Genomic DNA, 23126 nt, shown 5'->3' with positions numbered 1-23126 from the left:
ACTAAAGGCAAATAAGCTGTTTACTTTGCAGGCAAATTTGTCCTTAGTTTAGTGAATGAGGTGAAGTTCTGCTGAGTTCCTTCATCCAAGAAAAAAATGTTTTGTTTTTTTTCTTTTTTTTATCGCATATAATTGGGTATTATTTGCAAAGTGAATTTTCACCACATTTATTAAGCCAAGGGAAAATTTCTCTGATAACTGAAAATGTACCCCTTTGCTAAATCAGCCACAAGTCTCACATTCATTCCTATTGGCTCATCACTATGATTCCAATAAGCATGTGCAGGAGGCAGGAAGGAACAGGCAAGCGGATAAAAACATAAGCACATAAAAAAAGTGCTTAAGATTTTCCTGTCTAAAATACCTGTCATTTAAAGAGCACAGGTTTGTTTTTATTTCAAATATTATAACCACAAAGAAAAAAAAAGAAGCAGATACTTACTTATTACATTAAGCAGGCTACTCTTCCCTGCATTAGTAGCTCCTGCTAGAACCACCTGCACCCCATCTCTCAGTCTCTCTCCTCGGCGGTTGTCCTTGAGATGCTCCTCCAGCTCTTTCTGAAGCTTTTCTACTTCTTCATCAACTGCCAATTCAAATGAGTTAGATCAAAAGTTTTGACCTTTTTTGTGTCTGTAATTTCTGTTTGCAGATTGTAATCCGCATCGTTTTATTGCTTAATAAATAGCACTACATATCATGGTGGCACTTTATAAATGAATGACATTAATACTAAATGGCAGTAAAGCAAATTCACAGAGAGCCCATAGTTTACAGTTAAGACTTTGCAAGGCCTAGGATTTGCATTTAAGCAGTTACAATGTTTTAAACATAAAGGATAGCCCTCATTCACACGAGGCGGACTCCGCTTCCACGGAGTCCGCCTCGGTCCACCAGCTCAGCGGGAGATCTCTCCGTTGATCTCTGCTGAGCTGGCGGATGACAGGTCCCTCTCTGCTCACTGAGGGAGAGACTCAGGGAGGGGCTTGTCAGGCGCTGCTGCTGCCTATGGAGGGATCGGATGAAAACGGACAGCATGTCCGTTTTCATCAGATCTCACCCGATCCGATCTGCCCGCGACGGATCCGGACGTAGGGCCATCTGTCTGCTTTTAGCAGATCAGACGGGGTCGGATGTTAGCTGACATGTCTCCTCTGACATCCGTCGCTCCATAGGCTAACGTGGAGCGCCCGTTCAGGTCCGCCGTCAAAACTGACAGGTGGACCTGAATGGTCCGATCGTGTGAAAGGGGCCATAATGTGTTGGACTGCATTGATGTTTAAATTAAGAAATATTAATACATTTACTGTATATTCCTGTATTCTAGCAGCATTTCTGGGAGAAAATCCTTTTAAATAAATGTGAGGTTACATGTATAAAACTGATTCAGCTTGTCAGGCTAGCAAAATAACAGTTGTTTTGGCTGAAAGGAATTGAACGCATAATGATGTCATGTATTATTTGGCTCATATGCTATTGTACTCCCTGCTGTTAAATACGGTAATACTAACATAAATGCTATAACATCTATGCACAATATACTACAATAACATAGACAGAATTTCTATGGATACCTGCGGACAGAACACCTTCTTCAATATGGTCATCTTCACTAAAATCTATAAAGGCTTCAACATGAGCCAATGCCTGATTAGGAAAGAAAAAAAAAAGTTCAGTAAAAAACAGCGAACCTCGGAATGGCAAGACAAACGGTCTGAATTTGTCAAGAGAAGACTAGGCAGGGCTGACAAAACTCAGTCCGCAAAAGTATTGTGTGTTGTCAGCCCATATTAGGACATAGTCAGGCCATACACTAGTAGAATTTTGTTGAAAAAATATTTCGAAATTTTGTAATTCAAAAATTCGAAGAAACAGGATAAAAAAAAAATATCAAAGAAACAAAATTCTAACTATAAACTCTCGTTCACATCAATGCAGTTCGACCTGCGATTTGACAGGTCAAAACGCATGACAAATTGCAGCCTATTGCCAGCAATGGCGCCGTCCCAATTGGTGCGACACCGACTTTGCCGCGCCGATTTCCAAAAGTACTTCCTGCACTACTTTTGGCGACGACATCAATAGACATCTGTGCATGAACCCGCACAGAAGTCTTTCAAGTCGCCCCCGAAGTTGTACTGAAATGCGGCTTTAAAATCATGCGCGTTCAGATGAAGTTGCATGATTTCAAAGCCGCGATTTTTTTTTTTTAATAGTATTTTTATTGAAAGGAATCATATAGAAACATGATGTACAGTGTATGTATGCTGAGTAAGAGAAATCATACATTCAGTGGTAAAAGAAACAGTTAAACAAAAATAAATAAATCATATAAACAAATATAGTAGAGAATGAAATAAAGAAAAAAAAACACAAAGTAATAAAAAAAAAAAAAAAAAAAAGAAAGAAAATCACATGTTGATTATCAGGCAGGGGAGATCACTTACAACGAAGCAACCGTGGCTAATAACAATTGGATGTAAGCTGGATAAACCCCCGTACATGCATTGGCTTTCTATGAGTAATGAGGACAGCAGAAGAAGCAAGGAGGTAGTCATTGACAGGATGACAAGAGGTTACTCAAAGCCGCGTTTAATGTGAACGAGGGCTAATGAAGCCTGTTTAATATGTCTCATATTCTATATAAATAGCAAGTCCAGACAAATTTTAAGGGCTTTTGAACGAAATGAGTTGACTTGATGGCATTTACAGTTCCCGCTATCAGAATACAATGTTTAAGCAGGGATGATTCCTCTATCCACCAGTGTGTGAATAGAGAGGAATCCATTTGTTTTTTTTCGATGAGCCCGCTGGTTTAAAAAATAATAATAATAATTTATAGCCAGCTTAAGAAAGCAAAGTGAAAGCTTTGTCAAAATTACTTTTAGATAAATGTTCCAATAATATTACTAAAAATACATAATAAATTCAATTTAAGCAGAAAACACAATACAGTCACAAAAGGCACATGTACAGCATGCTATTTCTAACCCGAATCAGTCGATGGCTCCATTTGTGATAAAGTTGTCCAAGGTCTCCAGACATCTGACGTAATGCTTGTCGCCTTTGAACTTCAGTTTCTGCATGGATAAGATCCCCCAGACCTTCTACTTCAGTTAGATCTAGTTTCCCATTTTGAAAAGCTCTCTTTGTAAATTCTCCTGGCTTTGCAGGGCGAAGTGTTTTTAGATGTCCTAGGAGAAAAAAAATCTGATTTTTGTACAGAGGACACAAAGATAGAAATTTGTAGACAATTGGGTTATAGTGTCACCTTTAGGAGGTCAGGACATTGACAAACAAAAAAACAAAAACATTTAGCAAGCCCCTGTATAACCCCGCCTCTAACCACCCTGCCTCATTTGCAAATCTCAGAAACATTTTTTTTTTTCACAATAGAAAATAGAAAACATACATATGTTTAAGCTGAGAAAATGTACCATCTTAGGAGAAAAAAAAAGGAAATTTAGAAATTCATGTCAGCAACATGTCTCACAAAAGTTGGGACAGTGTAACAAAAAGCTGGCACAGTAAGTGGAACTAACGAGAAAGAGCTGGAACAACATTTTGCAAATAATTACAGTAGGTTAATTGGCAACAGCTCAGTAACATGACTGGGTATAAAAAGGGCATCAGAGTATCTCACAAGTAAAGATGGGCAAAGGTTTACCAGTCTGAAAAGCTGTGACTAAAAATGATTGAACAATTTCAGAATAATATTTCTCAACGTAAAATTGCAAAGACTAAATTTATCATCATCTACAGCAGTGTTTCTCAACCTTGTTATCATGGAGGAACCCTTGGCAAAACATTTTAGATCTCAGGGAACCCCTAAAAAAAATTTCAGATCTACAGCTCACGGAACATTGGGTCTGATTAGCGAGCTGTAGCTATAACCACAATTATTGTAAAAATAGCTTTAAATAATAGAATAAATATTAGAACTAACCTGACACCAACATTATAGTGTGAACAGGGAACATAGAAATCTATTGTTTTCTTTATGTCCTTGCAGAGACCTACGTTAGAACAAGCCCAAAATATTCTGTGTAAGTCAAATCTTCACAAATTCTTCGTTTTTTTTTTTTGGTAAAAATGAAAGGGAAGTTGGGACTTTAAATGAAGCGCTTGGGTAGTGGAGGTAAAATAAACCATATTTAAATTGCATTATGAAATGTTTATTGATTGTACAAAATAACAGACAATAAAAACGTATTCATTTCATATACAATAAAAAATTCATTACATAATATGTATAAGAGATGTACACATAACATAGGCATAATAACAAGTATATACATATAGCAGCACTTGATATGATGTTGATAAAAAGTAATAGAGCATAATATTGCTAGCAACAACATGCCTGATACCGACACATGCCCCCACATGGTAAATGTGCATTTACTGAATAAGGAAAAAGTTGAAGTAATTAGGAGAAACAGATGGTACAAATAACTATGGTTCCGTGTAAGATGTAGCTGGGGCATCAAAAACAGAGCTTGACGCGTTTCGTGGGTTTTCCCCACTCATCAGGAGCTGATGCGACCGAATTTTCTATGAAATATATCTAAAAATATAATAAACCATATTGTCCATATGAGAAAATAAAAAATATATAGATAAATGAACATTTGATATATATAGCTGTTTTTTTTTTGCACATATACTGTGAACGAGGCCTTGCGGAACTTGCACAAAACTCCCAAATATTGAGATTCATAAATATGACAGCAGACTACGGGAACAGTTGGGCCTTGTTCATAACATGCATGCATGGATAATTGATGAAATTTATGGAAAATTGTGCAGATTTGACCTGCATAGAATACTTTGGTCTTGTCCACATCACGAGACATGCATTTTTCTAACGTACAGTAGGTCTCTGTAAAGACATAAAGAAAACAATTGATTTCTATGTGCCCTGTTCACACCATAATGTTGGTGTCATTTGAGAATTTTTACACGCACATGATACCAATGTTATTTTCAATGTGCACTGATACCTGGTGCCTCCTCTACAATTCCAGCTCCTCTTAACCTGTGAGGGTGGTGCCAGGAGTGCTGACAGTGGGAGCACATGGCTGAATGTTGCAGGGGGCGAGATCCTGTGTATGGCAGTGGCTGAATGCAGACTGCAGAAGGGGGAGCAGAGAGTGGGGGCACACAGCTGGATCAGGCTGAATGTAGCAGGAGGTGAGATTATAATATGCCATAATTGTACATAATGCTATTATAATCTCACCTCCTGCTACATTCAGCCTGATCCAACTGTGTGCTCCTGTTCTCTGCCGTCTGCATTCAGTGCTGCTATATATACATATAAGATGTCACCTCCTGTTCTCCGTTCTCTGCATTCAGTGCTAATATACATACAAATAAGATGTCCCTTCCTGTTCTCTGTATTCAGTGCTGCTATACATACACATAAGATGTCACCTCCTGTTCTCTGCTCCACCCCCTTGCAGTCTACATTTTATCCTTTCTGTACACAGGGACTCACATTCCAATCCAGCCTTGTGCTCCTATTCTCTGCTCCCCCTTCCACAGTATGCATTACTGCCACTGTTCAGACAGGATCTTACCTTCTGATCTGGTGCTTCCTGCCTCCATTCTTGGCTCTCATCACGGCTGCCTCTCTGTACTCCCCGCCTCCTCAGTCTTCTTCACGGCTCCCACTCTGTGCTCTTGCCTCCATGGTTTTCAATCTCAGTTCCCTTTACGGCTCCCCGCTTCCACATATTTCATTTTTGGCTCCCACGGCTCTCGGTCTCCATGCTCTGAAATATCAGAACTCCCGCTTTCTGTGTTCCTTTTGATTCCGCCTTCTGAGTTCTATGAGCCGGAACTACAGAGAAGGCATCGGGTATCAATGTGCGCTGACAGTACTCACTGTCAGCGTGCATTGGGAATAATGGAAACAACATTGAGCCGATATACTTTCACCCCAATGTTGAATTGTAGCAGAACCCCTGGGGACTTCTTGCGGAACGGAACCCCGGTTGAGAAATTGCATAATTCAGCAGACAATGCTAAACCACATCCTGCATCTACAGTGCCTTGCCAAAGTATTCACCCCCCCTTGGCATTTTTCCTGTTTTATTGCAATACAACATGGAATTAACATGGATTGTTTGAGGATTTGCATCATTTAATTTACAGAACATGCTCACAACAAATAGGACAAAATAACAGAAAAAGTCAATGTGCATAATTATTCACCTCCCTAAAGTCAATACTTTGTAGAGCCACCTTTTGTGGCTATCACAGCTCCAAGTCGCTTTGGATAAGTCTCTAAGAGCTTGCCACAACTTACCACTGGGATTTTTGCCCATTCCTCCTTGCAAAACTGCTCCAGCTCCTTCAAGTTGGAAGGTTTGTGCTTGTGAACAGTACTCTTGAAAGTCTGATCACAGATTTTCTATTGGATTGAGGTCTGAGCTTTGACTAGGCCATTCCAACACATTTACATGTTTCCCCTTAAACCAAGTTGCTTTAGCAGTGTGCTTGGGGTCATTGTCCTGCTGGAAGGTGATCCTCCAACGTAGCCTAAAATCACACACAGCGTGGTACAGGTTTTGCTCAAGAATATCTCTGTATTTAGCACCATCCATCTTTTCCTCAACTCTGACCAGTTTCCCAGTCCCGACTGCTGAAAAACATCCCCACAGCATGATGCTGCCACCACCATGTTTCACTGTGGGGATGGTGTTCTTTGGGTGATGTGATGTGTTGGGTTTGCGCCAGACATAGTGTTTTCTTTGATGGCCAAAAAGTTCAATTTTAGTCTCATCAGACTAGAGCACCTTCCTCTATACATCTTGGGAGTCTCCCACATGCCTTTTTCGCAAATTCAAAACGTGCCATTTTGTTTTTTGCTGAAAGTAATGGCTTTCTTCTGGCCACTCTGCCATAAAGCTCAACTCTATGGAGCGTACGGCTTATTGTCGTCCTATGTACAGATACTCCAGTCTCTGCTGTGGACCTCTGCAGCTCCTCCAGAGTTACCTTAGGTCTCTGTGCTGCCTCTCTGATTAATGCCCTCTTTGCCCGGTTCGTGAGTTTTGGTGTGCGGCCGTCTCTTGCTAGGTTTGCTGTTGTGCCATGTTCTTTCCATTTGGTTATGAACAAACATGGGCATGTACCAACTTTTTTGAGATGTGTTGCTGCCATCAATTTCAAAATGACCTTAACTGTTTCTGAACATGATACATTTTGTCAGTTTACATATTTAATAGGTTTTCTATTTTCTATTGTGAATAAAATATGGGTTGATAAGATTTGCAAACCATTGCATTCTGTATTTAATTTTACACAGCATCCCAAAATTTTTTGGAAATAAGGTTGAATCCACCTATATATATATAATCCCCCTTTGTGATGATAAAGTTCTTCAAAATATAAAGAGTAACTGCAGGCCACCAAAAATGTACTTCCCCTCAAGGATTAGCACTCACCAGGGAATAATGGTCACTTTACTATGAATGGTCAAACAGCGCGTCAGGTTACAGAAATGCTCCACAATGCTTGCTCAGACTTCCTTGGATTTATATCCCTTCTCCCCAGCATCAGCAACAGTGATATCAGAGCAAAAAAAATATGCTAAAAAAACAAAACAGTTAATTCAGCATTAACAGCGCTAAAAGTGCAATGAAGGAAAAATTCTTTGAAGAATCGATCCACTACGGAATATATAGAAAAAGTCCACATTCAAAATAAATGAAAAATAATAAAAGATGTGCTCCATAACCCTTAGTAACTGGAGCTAGGTTTTTCATCTAGATACCATCACCAACACCTCGTGCATGGTATCCAGATGAAAAACCTAGCCCCGGTTACTAAGGGTTACGGAGCACATCTTTTATTATTTTTCATTTATTTTAAACGTGGACTTTTTCTATATATTCTGTAGTGGATTAATTCTTTAAAGGGCTTTTTCCTTCATTGCACTTTTAGCGCTCTTAATGCTGAATTGACTGTTTTGTTTTTTTAGCATATTTTATTGATTGATTTTACTTATAATAGCTGATGGTGTGCATTTAAACTTTTTGTCCATTTGAGCGCTTGGATCAGTAACACTTTCGAGGTTAACTGATAATTTGTCAGTGATATCAGAGCACTGAACTTGGAGACATCAGCAGTCCCTCCCACTTGAAGCATTTCATCACAAGTGACTTCCTCAGTATTGTTTAAACTTATAATTTTAATATTTGAAATCGATACGTATATATAATTTTTTTTTGTACATCTCATTGCACATTTTCTATGCTCACATGGGAATTGCAATATTTTGATAAAAGATATGTACAGTGGAACCTCGGATTGCGAGTAACGCGGTTAACGAACGTTTCGCAATACGAGCACTGTATTTTTAAAAATCGTAACTCAGTTTGCGAGTATTGTCTCGCAAAACGAGCACGATTCAGGTCAAAGCGGTGTGCAGTACCGCTTTTTTGCAGAGCTGTTCGGAAATGCACGGAAAGGCCCGAGGACAGCTGACCTTGGCAAATCTTGGGTAGGAAGTCTTTCCGAAGGTTAGCCGAGGTCAGCCGAAGTGTCCTTGGGCCTTTTCGGCCATTTCCGAGGCTCTCCAGTGCCCCCCCCCCCTGCCTCTACTGCATTGTGGTATTGCATTCCTTTATAGCCAACGCGGAACAAATTATTTTCGTTTCCATTGACTTCAATGGGAAAACTCACTTTGATATGCGAGTACTTTGGATTACGAGCATACTCCTGGAACGGATTATGCTCGTAATCCGAGGTTCCACTGTATTCATTTTGTCATGTATACAGACATTTGTATTTTTTAATTTTTTTTTATGGAGTAAGGGTAGCATTATCATCATCAGTAACTTAATTTATAAAGCGCAGTGTACCTTTTCGGCCGTTTCCGCGGCTCTCCAGCGCCCCCCCCTCTGGCCGCATGCGGTATTGCATCCCATTATAGCCAATGCAGAACAAATTATTTTAGTTTCCATTGACTTCAATGGGAAAACTCACTTTGATATGCAAGTACTTTGGATTACGAGCATACTCCTGGAACGGATTATGCTCGTAATCCGAGGTTCCACTGTATTCATTTTGTCATGTATACAGACATTTGTATTTTTTTATTTTTTAATGGAGTAAGGGTAGCATTATCATCATCAGTAATTTAATTTATAAAGCGCAGTACACTTTCATTTTGAGATATTTACATTGACAAAAGTGGGGCATATCTTCATGGCTGAACAGATGAGGTAGAGGAATTCTGGCCTTGAGATCTGAAGCTTAAGTGGAAAGCAGACACTGCATTCCTAGGTACTACTGAGGAAGCAGATGAATAATGAGGTACTGCTTCACTCCAAGATCTCCTTTGTTGAGGCAGGTGACAGCCAGAGCACCAGAAGCATCAGGAATATTAGTATCACAGGCAGAAGTAAAGAGACACCTATCCTTGTGTCTGACCCCTCTAGGACCATGCTGATTCATTCCTTTCCTCCAATCAGCTGTCTTGGCCGGGAAGAGAAAATCTCCTAACACAATGTGCCCTTTTTTAAACAGTATATAATGATGAAGACAGCAGATATACATGTTAATCTTATGTAGGGAGATTTGTTTCATCCCTGTGTATCATCTGGGGCTGTTCACTTCACTGAGTATGTGTGAGGGTTTACATCCACTTTAGTGAAGTGTTCTGCCATATCTCAGATGGAAATGGGTCTCCCGGAGCTGCCGTTACATTGCCCTACGGGTGCAGCTGATGCTGAATCTTTGGTTGGAAATGAAACACAGACTAGGCATAGTGGGCTTTCTTGAATGCACCCCTAATTGCCGTAATAGATATTATAAGAAATTAAGAAAATTCTTGAACTATTCTATACGGATAGATGCTGGAGTCAAATATCTTTCACAGCTCTTTAGTGGGAGGGATTTGAAATCCTTTGATCAGCTATGCGCTGAGTGCCCCTTATTGCATAAATGCCACTATCTGTACCTGCAATTACATCATGCTATGAGAATGCAGGGCAGAAGTTCCTTGCAACTGGAGGAATCAGGATTTCTTAATACTATTTTTACTATCTCTGATAAAAAAGAAATTTTTACTCACATATATGCTTGTTTATTGACCTATATTAAGGCGCCAGATTTGCTGCCCTGTCAAGAAAAATGTGAAGAGGATGTTGGCCCCATGGACAGTGATAAATGGGAACAAATATTGGCAGCTGGCCCACTGGTGTTCGTATAAGCTGCTCAAAAATTATCACACCTCTGTATTCTTCACCGGGTATATTGCGCGCCAGTGCAGCTGCATAAGTGGGGTAGGAGGGATTCCCCTATTTGTCTGAAATGTCAAATGCACCAGGGAAACTTAAGTCATGTGCTATGGAAATGTCCTAAATCGGTACGGTATTGGCAAGAGGTTATTAGGACTATTAATCGTATATACCAAGTGCAACTTGATTTAAATCCACTTACTTGTATTCTAGGTGGTTTAGTAGAAGACTTATATCCTCCTCACACATATGTTGCACTTGTCAGGCTGCTTTATTTAGCCCGGAAAATGATAGCAAGATTTTGGTTATCGCCTCAAACCTCTACATGCCACCAGTGGATTCAACAGGCTATATTAATATTAATTCCGGAAAAAAACACTTATCAGCATAGGAACACACCTAAAAAAAATTCAAAAAAATGTGGCAGAAGTGGTTGGATACTCCCGGGGGGGAGCTGCCTTGAAATTAGTTCTTACCAGATTGCTTCATATATGAAGAGGTTTTTGAGGGTACATGCAGTGAGCCAGAGTAGGAGGTTGGATGTTAATGCCGGTGAAGTGTCGCTTTATGACGGGCAAAAAGTTCTCCAAGTGTCATATATATGCTTATAAGTGGAATGCATATACGAAACAAGTTTTGTTTTTCTTTTAAGTTTGTTTAGTTTGCTTTGTTCTCTTTACTAGACAAAAAGTACATGTTGTTGAAAGGTACAGACTATAGGTAAAAGGGAAAGAAATATTTTTTGTAGAGTAATTATAGAGTAAAACGAATTTCTGATTGTCTTTTTGATACCTATGGAGTATGCACTTTGAATGTTTGTACCTTATTTCATTTTGCACAATAAAAAACTTTTTTTTTTTTTAATCAGAAAGAGACACCTATCCTTAAAGGTCAAGTAAACCAACTGTTACTTAAGGGTTACCTTGGCGTGCCAGGCATTAAGGCAATGCACTCTACATATCAGAACAGACATAACACCTATTCAAGATAAAAGCTTATAGGCTTAAAAGAGACAGTCACATACCTGGACCAGACGGGTTCACTACTCTATATTATAAAACATTCAGCGACATTCTGCTTCCTCGTCTCTCTGCATATGCAAACTCTATCTCTCACTCCTCAGGTCTTCGCCCGGAATCACTTCTATCTCATATCACTGTCATTCCCAAATCAGATAAGGACCCTACCCATTGTAATAGCTATAGACCAATATCATTAATTAACGCTGACACTAAATTATTCGCCAAAGTCATGGCAAATCGCTTACTTCCCCTTATACCCAAATGGATCCCAGCCGACCAATCAGGTTTCATACCCACCAGAGAAGCAAAAGATAATTCCCTTCGGGCAATCTCCTTAATTCAATATGTCCGACGCTACTCCCAGCCCACCCTACTCCTGTCTACAGATGCAGAGAAGGCTTTTGATAGGGTGGACTGGGAGTACCTTAAATTGACCTTACGCCACTTTGGTCTGGGACCTAAAATGTTCCACCGTATCTCATCACTATACTCTGATCCCTTGGCTCAAATCAGAATTAATAGGACGCTAAGTGACCCCTTTGCTCTGCATAATGGAACCAGGCAAGGATGCCCCCTCTCCCCTCTCCTTTTTGCTATTACCTTAGAACCCTTCTTAGCTACAATTAGGAACAACGCTAATATTAAAGGCATACAAATAGGCAACAAATCCCACAAATATGCAGCTTATGCAGATGATGTTCTATTTTTCATTCAACAACCACGTACTTCGATCCCCAACTTGATATCTGAATTTTCCTTGTTTCATTCAATCTCAAACTTCAAAATAAACCTATCTAAATCCGAAATTTTAAACATTAACATCCCTAAATCTGAGGCTCTCTCGCTTAGACCCCTCTTTCCATTTAAATGGGAACAAAAATGTATAAAATACTTAGGCATTTATCTCACTCCTAACCTCCACTCCCTTTTCCGATATAATTATATTCCCATGCTAAATAGGATTAGAAATGACTTACGAAAGTGGTCCAACCTGTCTCACACCTGGTTGGGGAAAGTAAATATAATTAAAATGAACATTTTACCTCGCATTCTCTTTCTTTTTCAAATGCTACCATTGGATGTTCCAGTGGGGTTCTTTACTATTATACAATCCATGGTTTCCCGCTTCATCTGGAAGGACAAACATCCTAGAATATCCAGGGCGTCACTGTTTCGTTCCAAATGCTCAGGTGGCCTGGCACTTCCCAATTTCAAAGCATATTATCAAGCGACTGTATTGGCCAGGCTAGCTGAGTGGAAATATGCTCTTAACTCGAAGCTATGGGTACAAATTGAGTATTCCTTGAGTGGCATGGATCTCTCAGTGGCGCCCTGGATACCCAAAGCTCACAGGAACCTTGCTCGCTCCACCTCGGCTCTCACCATATCCTCTTTAGATGTATGGGACGCCCTACGTAAAAAACTCTCCTGGGCTTATGACTCCCCCCCTATTACCTCTCCTCAACCATACATACTTCTTGCCGGGTCTTCTAGATTCAGGTTTTAAGACATGGAGACCGGGAGAACCTCTCTTACTACATCATATCCTTAATGGCAATGTATTGAAACCACTATCTACGATCCTCGCCCCTAAACCTGTTACGTATTTAGATAAATGGAGATACCACCAGATACAACACTTCCTAAACTCTCTTACTACTCCACTTAGGGGCGTTAGTGATTTAAACGCTATAGAAGCTATATTTTATCCAAAAGACCCTCCCCTACATAGCATTTCGTTATTTTATAAAGCCCTTATCACTCTCCAAAATCCCGGATTCCCACACTTCTTGACTAAATGGGAGGCTGAATTTGATCTTCCCCTGACTGATATTCAAAAGGATAGGATCTTACAATTAGCACACACCACGTCCTTAGCATCAAAAATGTCAGAGGTCAACTATAAATTGCTCACTAGATGGCATTACACCCCAGTTAAAATGCACCAAATGTTCCCTGCTAGTTCCCCTTTGTGCTGGAGGAACTGTGGGAACAAAGCTACCCATGCACACATATGGTGGTCCTGCCCACTTATCCGTCCATACTGGGATGCCATTCGTGATCTGATTTTTCAGATTGCAGAGGTTCACATACCGAACGACCCGTGGGCTATACTTTTTCATGTTACAAAAACTCCCATAAGGTTGTACAAACGCTCAATTATTCCTCATCTACTGAACACTGCCAAGGCCTTGATTCCCACTCTATGGGGTCAACCAGTAATTCCTCCTATTAAAAACTGGCTACAAATGATTGATAACGTACACCTCATGGAAAGTATCACCCATGATCACAGAGGGACCTCTCAAAAACATTCTCTCATATGGGATTCTTGGAAAAAATTTAAGACCACTTCCTCATATAAAAATCTCATTACCGAAACCCCTTAAACTAATTAATCAGACTTAGCCACCTAACATTGTCTCTCACTTCCCTAATGCAACCCTCTCTTCAACACATGGCCCTGCATGCCGGCAACCTTTCACCTCCCCTCTCCTCCCTTCTCACCCTTCTTCCCTCATTTCTCCCTCTTATATTCCTTTTCTACTCTATCTTTCCTTTATTCTCTTTTTTTCCACACTTGCTTCTCAATAGTACCTCTAAAGTACCTATTTTTAACAAACCAAAATAGATTCCCTTTAAATTGCAAACTATTAATAGATTCCCTTTAAATTGTCAGGGGGGCTTTATAATTCCACAGGTTGATTTAAATCCTCACACAGGAATGTTTTGCATACCAAATGTATTGGGGAGGTCTTTGCAATCATAGAGGTGAAAGTGGTTGCTGTGGTGATGGTACAATAATGTGTGCACAGGTGGAAGAGAGCACAGTGGTGAAAGGGGGTGCAGAGGTGGAAGGGCATATAGTGAAGGAGAGGATTGCAGTAAACAAAGGGGTGGAAGAGAGCTGAAGATGTAAGTCAGTCGATGAGGAGTGTGAGGTTATAAATTTCCTTCATGGTTTTCCAGTAATATCTAAAATTACTGGAAAATAAGTAGCAAATACATAATCTCCACCACTGAAGGTGTTTTTCATGGATATCCTACCCAAAGCTTGTAGTATGCCACTGACCACAGCTGGTCCACCATGCACATGGTATTCACAGCAGTCTTCTCCTGTGAAGCTACGTGGACCTAACAAAAAAGAAATACATTAAAATAACAGCAGTTTTAATAAAGGAATTAAATAATCCGATGAGAACAAGCCTTATATAACCCACAGACATCTACTGGATTATAAAAAAGACAGATAACTGATGATTAATAGGTGCAAGAATTATGTAGCATAAGGGTTGCAGAGGGAAAGAAAAATTTGTAAAACTGAGTACTATTTCTTATTTTCCAAACATAATTCCCTTAGAGCAGAGGTCTCCAAACCAATTTATTGACCTTTAGACTTTAGAGGGGCCAGCCTGTGGCCAGCGAGATTGTATATTTTCCTGGCATCAGTGGGAGTAAACCGCCACATTTGGTATTAAGAGTAGGAATAGTGCCCCATTGTTGGTATCATTGGGAGGAATAGTGTCCCACCACTGGTATCATTGGGAGGAGTAGTACCCCATTGTCAGTGGAAGAAATGGTGCCCCATTGTTGATGTCAGTTGGCAGAATAGAGTCTAATATCAGTGGGAGGAATAGAGCCCCAAAATACAGATAAAGGCAAGCAAAGGGTGGCAGTTTGGAGACCACTAACTTAGAACCTTTTTTCAACCCCCCTTTTCCATTAAAGTGCATTTAAAGTGTTAATAAACCCAGGACCCGGCATTCACTATATCTGGTCTCCCACAGTTTCCCACATGGAAATTCAATGATTTTAGTAAATATAAACTGCTAAATACATTTTCTCATCAGCAGTATATAGCAGTCTTGTGATTTCTATCAGTTCCTGGTGAAGCTTGTAGGAGGAGTTTTCATACTGCACTGAGCTGTCCTATGAGGCTGCAGGGCTCCTGGCTTTGTCTGGACAGTGCTGATTGAATCTGTGCTGATCACATGCACTCTCCCAAGAAAAAAAAAACCTCTCTAGCATTACACACCAAACTGAGCATGTGCAGCCTGACTCCAAAGGCACTGTCTTATCTGGACCTGTTCTGGAGTCAGTGGAAGAAGGGGAGAATCAGAGAAGACCGGATTAAACAGCCTTTATACACAATGCAGAGGATTAACCCCTTAAGTTCCACAGTGAGTATAACAAGCATGCTTTACTGCATATATAGACTGATTTTACTGTTGTGAGTTTAGTAACCCTTTAAAGATATTATATCTGTATTAGCTGCAGTAGTGACACCTGGAAAATGAATGTGCAGGCATTTGCTTACCTGAAAACCATACCACCAGTCCCCTGTCTAACAGCTCTCCAGATGTTGGACAAATAATCGATGTTAGGGTGACTTGCCGTGGTGGAGGAAATATCTTCAATTTGGTTAACTGTTGCAGTGCCTGTTGACTGGCGGGGCCACTGGTCCGAATCACTGCCACACCACATTTTCCATGGCCAGAGGAAAGTGCAAATATAGTATCTCTTGAATCATTATGTCTCCACCTTTTCAAAGATCTGTAAAATACAAGTCATGAATTATGACAATAGTTCAATATAAATAACAAGTGCTGCAAATGCTTCGCTTCACAAAATAAAAGTGATTATAGTTCACTAAACAGAATATGGTAACTCCTGGGAACTGCTACCTTATTGTGGTAGGGACTGTATGCCCCTTATGACCCAAATCAGAAAGCTGAAAGGAAAGGAGGGTGTGAAATAGTAGAGAACAACTGAAAATGCAAGCAGGCTTTTCAAAAGTAGTAAAGCTAAATGGAAAAGGAAACAAACCCTGGAAGTATTCAAAGGAAAGGTTGGATTTGGCATGAGGCTGATAACCCCAACAACTAGAAAACCTAAGATATACAGTATATATATATAATACTAAAGCGCTGAGGTGAATAATTAAAATTATGTGATAAATTATTAGAAGATAACCAAATGATACAGCTGCAATTAGTAAAAAGTGTACTGACAACACAAGTAATAATATTAAAAAATATATATATATATACATAATGCGCTATAAATCAACCTTCTAATAGTGCACGGTGCCTCAATAAATTAATTCCATGTGCAAATAATGATAAACCAACTATTCAATAAATTTATACTAGCAGCATGATGGCTGATGAAAAAAATATATATATATAAAAAGAATGTGCCACAATAACCAAATAGAAAATACAAAAAGGATTATTGAGCTCAAAGTCTTTGCTGAAAAACCAATTAAATAGACTTCAATAGATGATCATAATAATAGATGGTCAAATCAGAGATTCAGCTACTTGTTCAGCTACTTGAAAAAGTCACGTGTCTAGTGACGCAACGCATCAGGAGGAGCCAGTGACGTCACCCACAGTGCTTGGTTGGCATTGTCTGCGAATGAGGAGGAGAGTTCTCTGTTTCTCTGTGTGCAACTGACCATTTTTATATGCGATCTGCTCGGCAGTAAAAGTGTGAGTGTTATGCACCGTCATCACACAGTTTAATCTATCTTTTATGATCTGCGCAATGGTTTTTTTTTTCCTATTCTTTCCTTGAGTACTGCGGGAACAAAACCAGGCTCACATCCTGTCCAGCACTAATGAACAAGTAGCTGAATCTCTGATTTGACCATCTATTATTATGATCATCTATTGAAGTCTGTTTAATTGGGTTTTCAGCAAAGACTTTGAGCTCAATAATCGTTTTTGTATTGTTTTCTATTTGGTTACTGTGGCACATTCTTTTTATATTTTTTTTTTTCATTAGCCATCATGCTGCTAGTATAAATTTATTGAATAGTTGGTTTATTATTATTTGCACATGGAATTAATTTATTGAGGCACCGTGCACTATTAGAAGGTTGATTTATAGCGCATTATTTATATATATATTTTTAAAAACCTAGGATATGTCACCGATATAGTCTGAACACTTGAAGATAAATCGACAAAGAAGAATTATATATCATTTATCAATTACATATCATTTTCTTTCATTTTGGATAGAGTGGGGGAGGATTAGAACTCCTGCTGGGTTTTTATTGTTGTTCACAGCTTGTTTAGAGAAATTTTCACTCGTCTTCCTGACCTGCTGACAACCATATTACCAAGGCAGGAGTGGGGAAAATCTGCAACAGGGCTGCAGACAGCAATAAACATCTGACAGGGGTTCTATTCTTCCTTTGTTATTCTACAGAAAATCATTTTATTTCTGTCTGTGTTGCTGCTGAAGAGTTACCCCCACTTCCTGTCTGGTAAAATGCTGTCAGCAGGACAGGAAGTCAGAGTAAATCTTTCTAAATGATCTACGAACAACAGTAAAAACCAGACAAGGATTTTAACCTCTTCCCAACTCCAAATCCAGTCAAGTTTCTGGCTGAACATAAACTTTAAAGCAGACCTTAACACTAAAATAACACTTTGCACCAGTCTATCCTCCTCCTCTATACCCCCTTCCCGCCGACCGTACGCAGATATGCGTACTCGGCTTTCCGGGGTTATACTGGGATGATGCCCGCAGCTGCAGGCATCATCCCGGTACCGTTGTTTACAGCGGGCGATCGGCTACCCGAGTATAACAACCGATGCGGCTAAAAGCCGCTCGGTTGTTATACCGGAGGAGCGGGAGGGGACATCCCCCCTCCCGCCGCCTCCCGCCGCTGTTACCGGGCCTCCCGTGCGATCGGGAGGCCCGGTGTCTAATTGTGTACCTTCAGCGGCTGGGGGGCGGGCTGGAACGAAGCTGTGGGCGGCTTCGTTCCAGCCTTCTCATTGTAATGTGGAAGCGACGTCATGACGTCACTTCCCGTTTACTCGGCTGCCAATGGCGCCGAATTTTAAAAAGTACACAGTATTCAGAATCGCCGTTTTCGGCGATCTGAATACTTTGAAGTGCAGAGGAGGGTTCAGGGGTCTTTTAGACCCCCGATCCCTCCATAAAGAGTACCTGTCACCACCTATTAATGTCACAAGGGATGTTTACATTCCTTGTGACAGCAATAAAAGTAAAAAAAAAATTTTTTTTTAAAACACAATTTATAAAGTAAAAAAATAAATAAAATAAATAAAAAAAAAACAAAACATTTTTTAAAGTGCCCCTGTCCCCGCGAGCTCGAGCAGCGAACAAAATGCATACAGAAGTCGCACCCGCATATGTAAACGGTGTTCAAATCACACATGTGAGGTATCGCCGCAATTGTCAGAGCGAGAGCAATAATTCTAGCCCTAGACCTCCTCTGTAACTCAAACCTGGTAACCGTAAAAATTTTTTAAAGCGTTGCCTATGGAAATTCATAGGTACCGTAGTTTGTCGCCATTCCACGAGTGCGTGCAATTATAAAGGGTGACATGTTTGGTATCTATTTACTCGGCGTAACATCATCTTTCACATTATACAAAAAAATTGGGGTAACTTTACTGTTTGGATTTTTTAAAATTCATGAAAGTGTCCCTTTCCCAAAAATTTGCGTTTAAAACACCGCTGCACAAATACCATGTGATAAAAAATATTGCAACAATCGCCATTTTATTCTCTAGATTCTCTGCTAAAAAAATATATATAATGTTTGGGAACTCTGAGTAATTTTCTAGCAAAAAATACGGATTTTAACTTGTAAACACCAAATTTCAAAAATAGGCTTAGTCATGAAAGGGATACAACAACAAAAAAAGAATGACATAAAAACAAACAAACAAGAAGAGTGCACACTAAATGCAGTTGAGTTAAAAGTTTTAACCACCTGAGCTCTGGAAGGTTTTACGCCTTTCATGGCGAGGCCATTTTTTGCTATTCAGCGATGTGCCACTTTAACTGGCAATTGCACAGTTTGGCATTACTGTACACAAATGAAATTTATATAAAAAAAATTTTACACATAAAGTTTTCTTTTGGTGGTATTTGATCACCACTGTTTTTTTTTTATTTTATAAATGAAAAAAATATATAGTTTCTACTTCGTTATGAAATCCCTATTTTGGCCTAAATTTATGAAGAAATTTGATTTTACTGGATATATTTTATAACAAAAAATAGAAAATATCATTTTTTTTTTTTTTTTCCTTTCCGTTGAGGAATGGAGGGATAAAGGGGAAGGGTATGGGAGTACGGCATGAGAAGGGAAGGGTAGAACTAAGGAGGAAGTCAAGTGTAACTTTTTATAGCACCACTAATGTTTTTGTTTGTTTTTTTGATCAGGTCACAAACACTGGAAGTAAGGGGTGGTTGGTGGTGATGGAGGGGGGTTAGGAAGGGGGTGGGTGACTAAGGACACGGAAGGTAGGGATTAGGTAGAGAGGCCTAGTAACTCCTAGATTTACTGGGGAGAAAGATCTGTCGGATTATTTACATTTAGTTGTGGGAGACCTCCACCTCTCATAATGTCTCTCGCCTCCCCTTTAGGGAATACAGTGGAACCTTGGATTACGAGCATAATCCGTTCCAGGAGAAAGCTCGTAATCCAAAGTACTCGCATATCAAAGCGAGTTTCCCCATTGAAGTCAATGGAAATGAAAATAATTTGTTCCGCACTGACTTCAATGGGATGCAATACCGCTTGCGGCCAGAGGCGGGGGGTGCCGGAGAGCCTCGGAAACAGCCGGGAAAGACCAGAGGACAGCTCTGTTGACCTCGGCAAACCTCAGAAAGGCTCAGGAACGTAGTATTTCTGAGTCTTTCCGAACGGCTACGATTGGCGCAGTTCGGCTCCAGCGCCCCCGCCCCACCTCAGGCCAAACGTGGTACTGCACACCGCTTTGGCCTGAATCTCGTTCGTTTTGCTTTACAACACTCGCAAACCGAGTTAAGATTTTTCAAAATACAGCGCTCGTATTGCGAAACGCTCGTTAACCGCGTTACTCGCAATCCGAGATTCCACTGTATTTAGTTATGATACACATGGTTGTTATGATAAGGTTCTAGGATATACACCTTTTATATATGTCTGCAAGTATATGTATATGTGTTGTGTATGCAATCTAAATGTTTCCTTATTTTTGTTTGTTTGTTTTATGAGTTTTTTATTGTGTTGTATTGCACTTGTAACTTTTTTCTAAAATGGATAAAAAGAATTTAGACAAAAATAATTAAATAAATACATTTAGGCCAAAATGTATTCTGCTACATGTCTTTGGTAAAAAAGAAAATCACAATAAGTGTATATTGGTTTAAAATTGATCAGTTGTCTTAAAAGAGACAGTGCACCATTTATTTGTATAGTATTTTGATTGAGTAGTGTGTTGGTACACTCTAACAGTGGTAACAGCAGTCCCAATTAATATAATATAGAGATATACAACATACACATTTGTTCACTTTTGGAATATTTATTTAAAGTGGTTGTAAAGTCAGAAGTTTTTTTTTATCTTAATGCATTCTATGCATTAAGATAATAAGTCTTCTGTGTGCAGCTCTCCTTTTAGCCCCCTAATACTTACCTGAGCCCCATCTAGATCCAGTGATGTTGCACAAGAGTCTTGGCTGTCCGAGACTCTCCCTCCTCATTGGCTCAGACAGCAACGCAGCACCATTGGCTCCCGCCGATGTCAATCGAAGTCAGTGAGCCAATGAGTAAAAGGGGACGGGGGACGGGGCTCCGTGTCTGAATGGACACAGGGATCTGCGGCTCGGGTGCCCCATAGCAAGCTGTTTGCTGTGGGGGCATCAACAGGAGGGAGGGGCCAGGAGCAACAAAGAGGGACTCGAGAAGAGGAGGGTCTGGGCTGCTCTGTGCAAAACCACTGCACAGGGCAGGTAAGTATGACATGTTTGTTATTTTTAATGGAAAAGAAAAACACAAGACTTTAGTATCTTTAATTCATTCACATACATTTATATAAAGCAGTGCATGAGCTTTTATACAATTCTCCAAGTTCTAAAAGAAAACTACCGCTAGAAAATTAGTTTGTTGGATTTCTGTGAATATTTACATGAAATTATACATAATCAAGGCTTTTGCATAGGGGTGCTAGCATCACCCGTTTCTTAATACTAGAGTATTATTTAATAGTATAAGATACCCAAAGATGCATGTAGTCAAGAAAAAAAAAAAGACCATACCGGAAAAAATTATCAGTACAGCATGGATACGCAACCAGTTAATTTTTTTGGACAGACTGAGTATTAAAAATGGATAGAGGAAGCGCAAAGGATTGATAGGCATTTTTTTAATCTGGCTGCTAGGAACTTGTTCTTCCCCTGTTTTACCTGCTGGTGTCTCTGTGCTCCTGTGGCTCTCTTGCTGTAATTCTGAAAGCCACCAGTGCGTGTCTCCCAACAGTCATTGCACTTTTATCATCAACTTCTACCCAAGCCTGGCTGACCATTTAATTCCACACATTCCTGTGACCTGTACCTTGGCATGTTTGCCTTTTTTGTGGCTTCCTATCCATTACACTGCCTTCTCTGATCCTAGTCTAATCCTGTTTAACCCTGCTTGACACTCTGTTATTACACTGATATTTTTTATTATCACGGTCATGCTAGTTGCATTAGTTTGAGTTCTTGTTCATTTCCTTGTCCATTATTTTTTACACCATTGTTTGTCTTTGCACTTTGTTCACAATTAAAACTCATATTGCACATACCTCAAAATCAGAGTTCCTCTTTCTGCATACAAGACTGGTCATACTACCTACACAGGATTTTAGTACTGGTTTCTGGTTAATGGCAGGCATACAAACCATAGACAGCTGCAGATCTAAAGGCCCACATAGATGGCTCTAATCAGGACCAATATTCAAGCTGAGGGTATTTAGGCAGATGTTGCTGCAGTCAAGAAACCAACCCAAGAGATTTCACAATGATCAACTTTTCTTCAGGTGTAAATCTCAGGGTTCATATGCAAATTTAAAGGGTAACTCCACTTTTGTGAGGAAAAAAATAGTAAATAAAGAAAAAATAATATAGTGTATACAACTGAGGATAACATGAAAAAGGGAAAACTGTGGGACTTTAAACTTGAAGAAAAAGATGTAGTATTTTTTAATTATAAAAACTATACTTTATTAATGTCAATAAAAGCATAATCATAAAAAATCCCTTGTTGCATATCAAATTCATTTCATATACATATACAGACACTACCGCTCTACATGTTTTGCTTCAAGTGAGCTTCTTCAGGAGATTCTAGAGTGCTGCATGAAATGATTACTAAAGAAAGTAAATAAAACAACAGCAAAGATGGGATTAATTACTACAAATTTACAATTAATTACAATTCATCAAAATAGAGGTGCATAAACATACACTTATGTATATATGGAATATCGCCAAAAAGGAATTCTACAATCAAACAATATTGTTGAAGCATAAAAGGACCTACAGAGTATGAGAACTTTTGCAAAATACAACGCCTGGGCGTTTAATTTTTGAATACTCCCAGCAGACAACTGCATGTACAGGACATGGTAACCACAGGGGGGCGATGTTGGTATAAACAGACTGAATCCTGAGAAGGAAACCTATATATATCTATATGGGGTGTATATATATATATATATATATATATATATATACACAGAGAGAGAGAGAGAGAAAGAAAGTGTACCGGGACATATCCCCATTGCCCACATATAATTGTACATTTATATAACTCTATAGTTAAACCCAGATTATTCCGAAAGGGAGATAAAAAGGTAGTATTAAAAAATTATTACCGGTGCCCGGGGCGTCTGTGTGGTTACCAAGTGTCCAAACAATCAAAGCCGTTCTGCTGGGTTACCTTCAGAAAAATAGAGTATTATTAGGGAAATATAAAGAATAAGAAGTAAAAAACGATATACCGGTATTAAAGTCCATCTTAATGCTTCAGTACAAACCTGCATTCAATAAT

At 39.5% G+C, this 23126-nt stretch overlaps 1 protein-coding gene across 3 annotated transcripts in view; it reads right to left on the bottom strand.

Moving 5' to 3' along the window:
- Positions 1-23126, bottom strand: part of GTPBP3 (GTP binding protein 3, mitochondrial) — a 134940-nt gene that overhangs the window by 83660 nt on the left and 28154 nt on the right. For all 3 annotated transcript variants that reach the window (XM_073592205.1, XM_073592221.1, XM_073592212.1), the window contains exons 3-7: positions 15594-15829; positions 14324-14410; positions 2992-3194; positions 1575-1647; positions 443-586 (exon numbers count right to left, since the gene is read on the bottom strand). In XM_073592205.1, coding sequence (XP_073448306.1) covers positions 443-586; positions 1575-1647; positions 2992-3194; positions 14324-14410; positions 15594-15829 — 743 coding nt within the window. The remainder of the gene's footprint in view (positions 1-442; positions 587-1574; positions 1648-2991; positions 3195-14323; positions 14411-15593; positions 15830-23126) is intronic.

Source organism: Aquarana catesbeiana, linkage group LG01, assembly GCF_042186555.1.
Source record: "Aquarana catesbeiana isolate 2022-GZ linkage group LG01, ASM4218655v1, whole genome shotgun sequence".
In the NCBI taxonomy this organism is placed as follows: Eukaryota; Metazoa; Chordata; class Amphibia; order Anura; family Ranidae; genus Aquarana; species Aquarana catesbeiana.
Note: the sequence above shows the minus strand (reverse complement) of the source record. Positions and strands in the feature narration are given on the sequence as shown.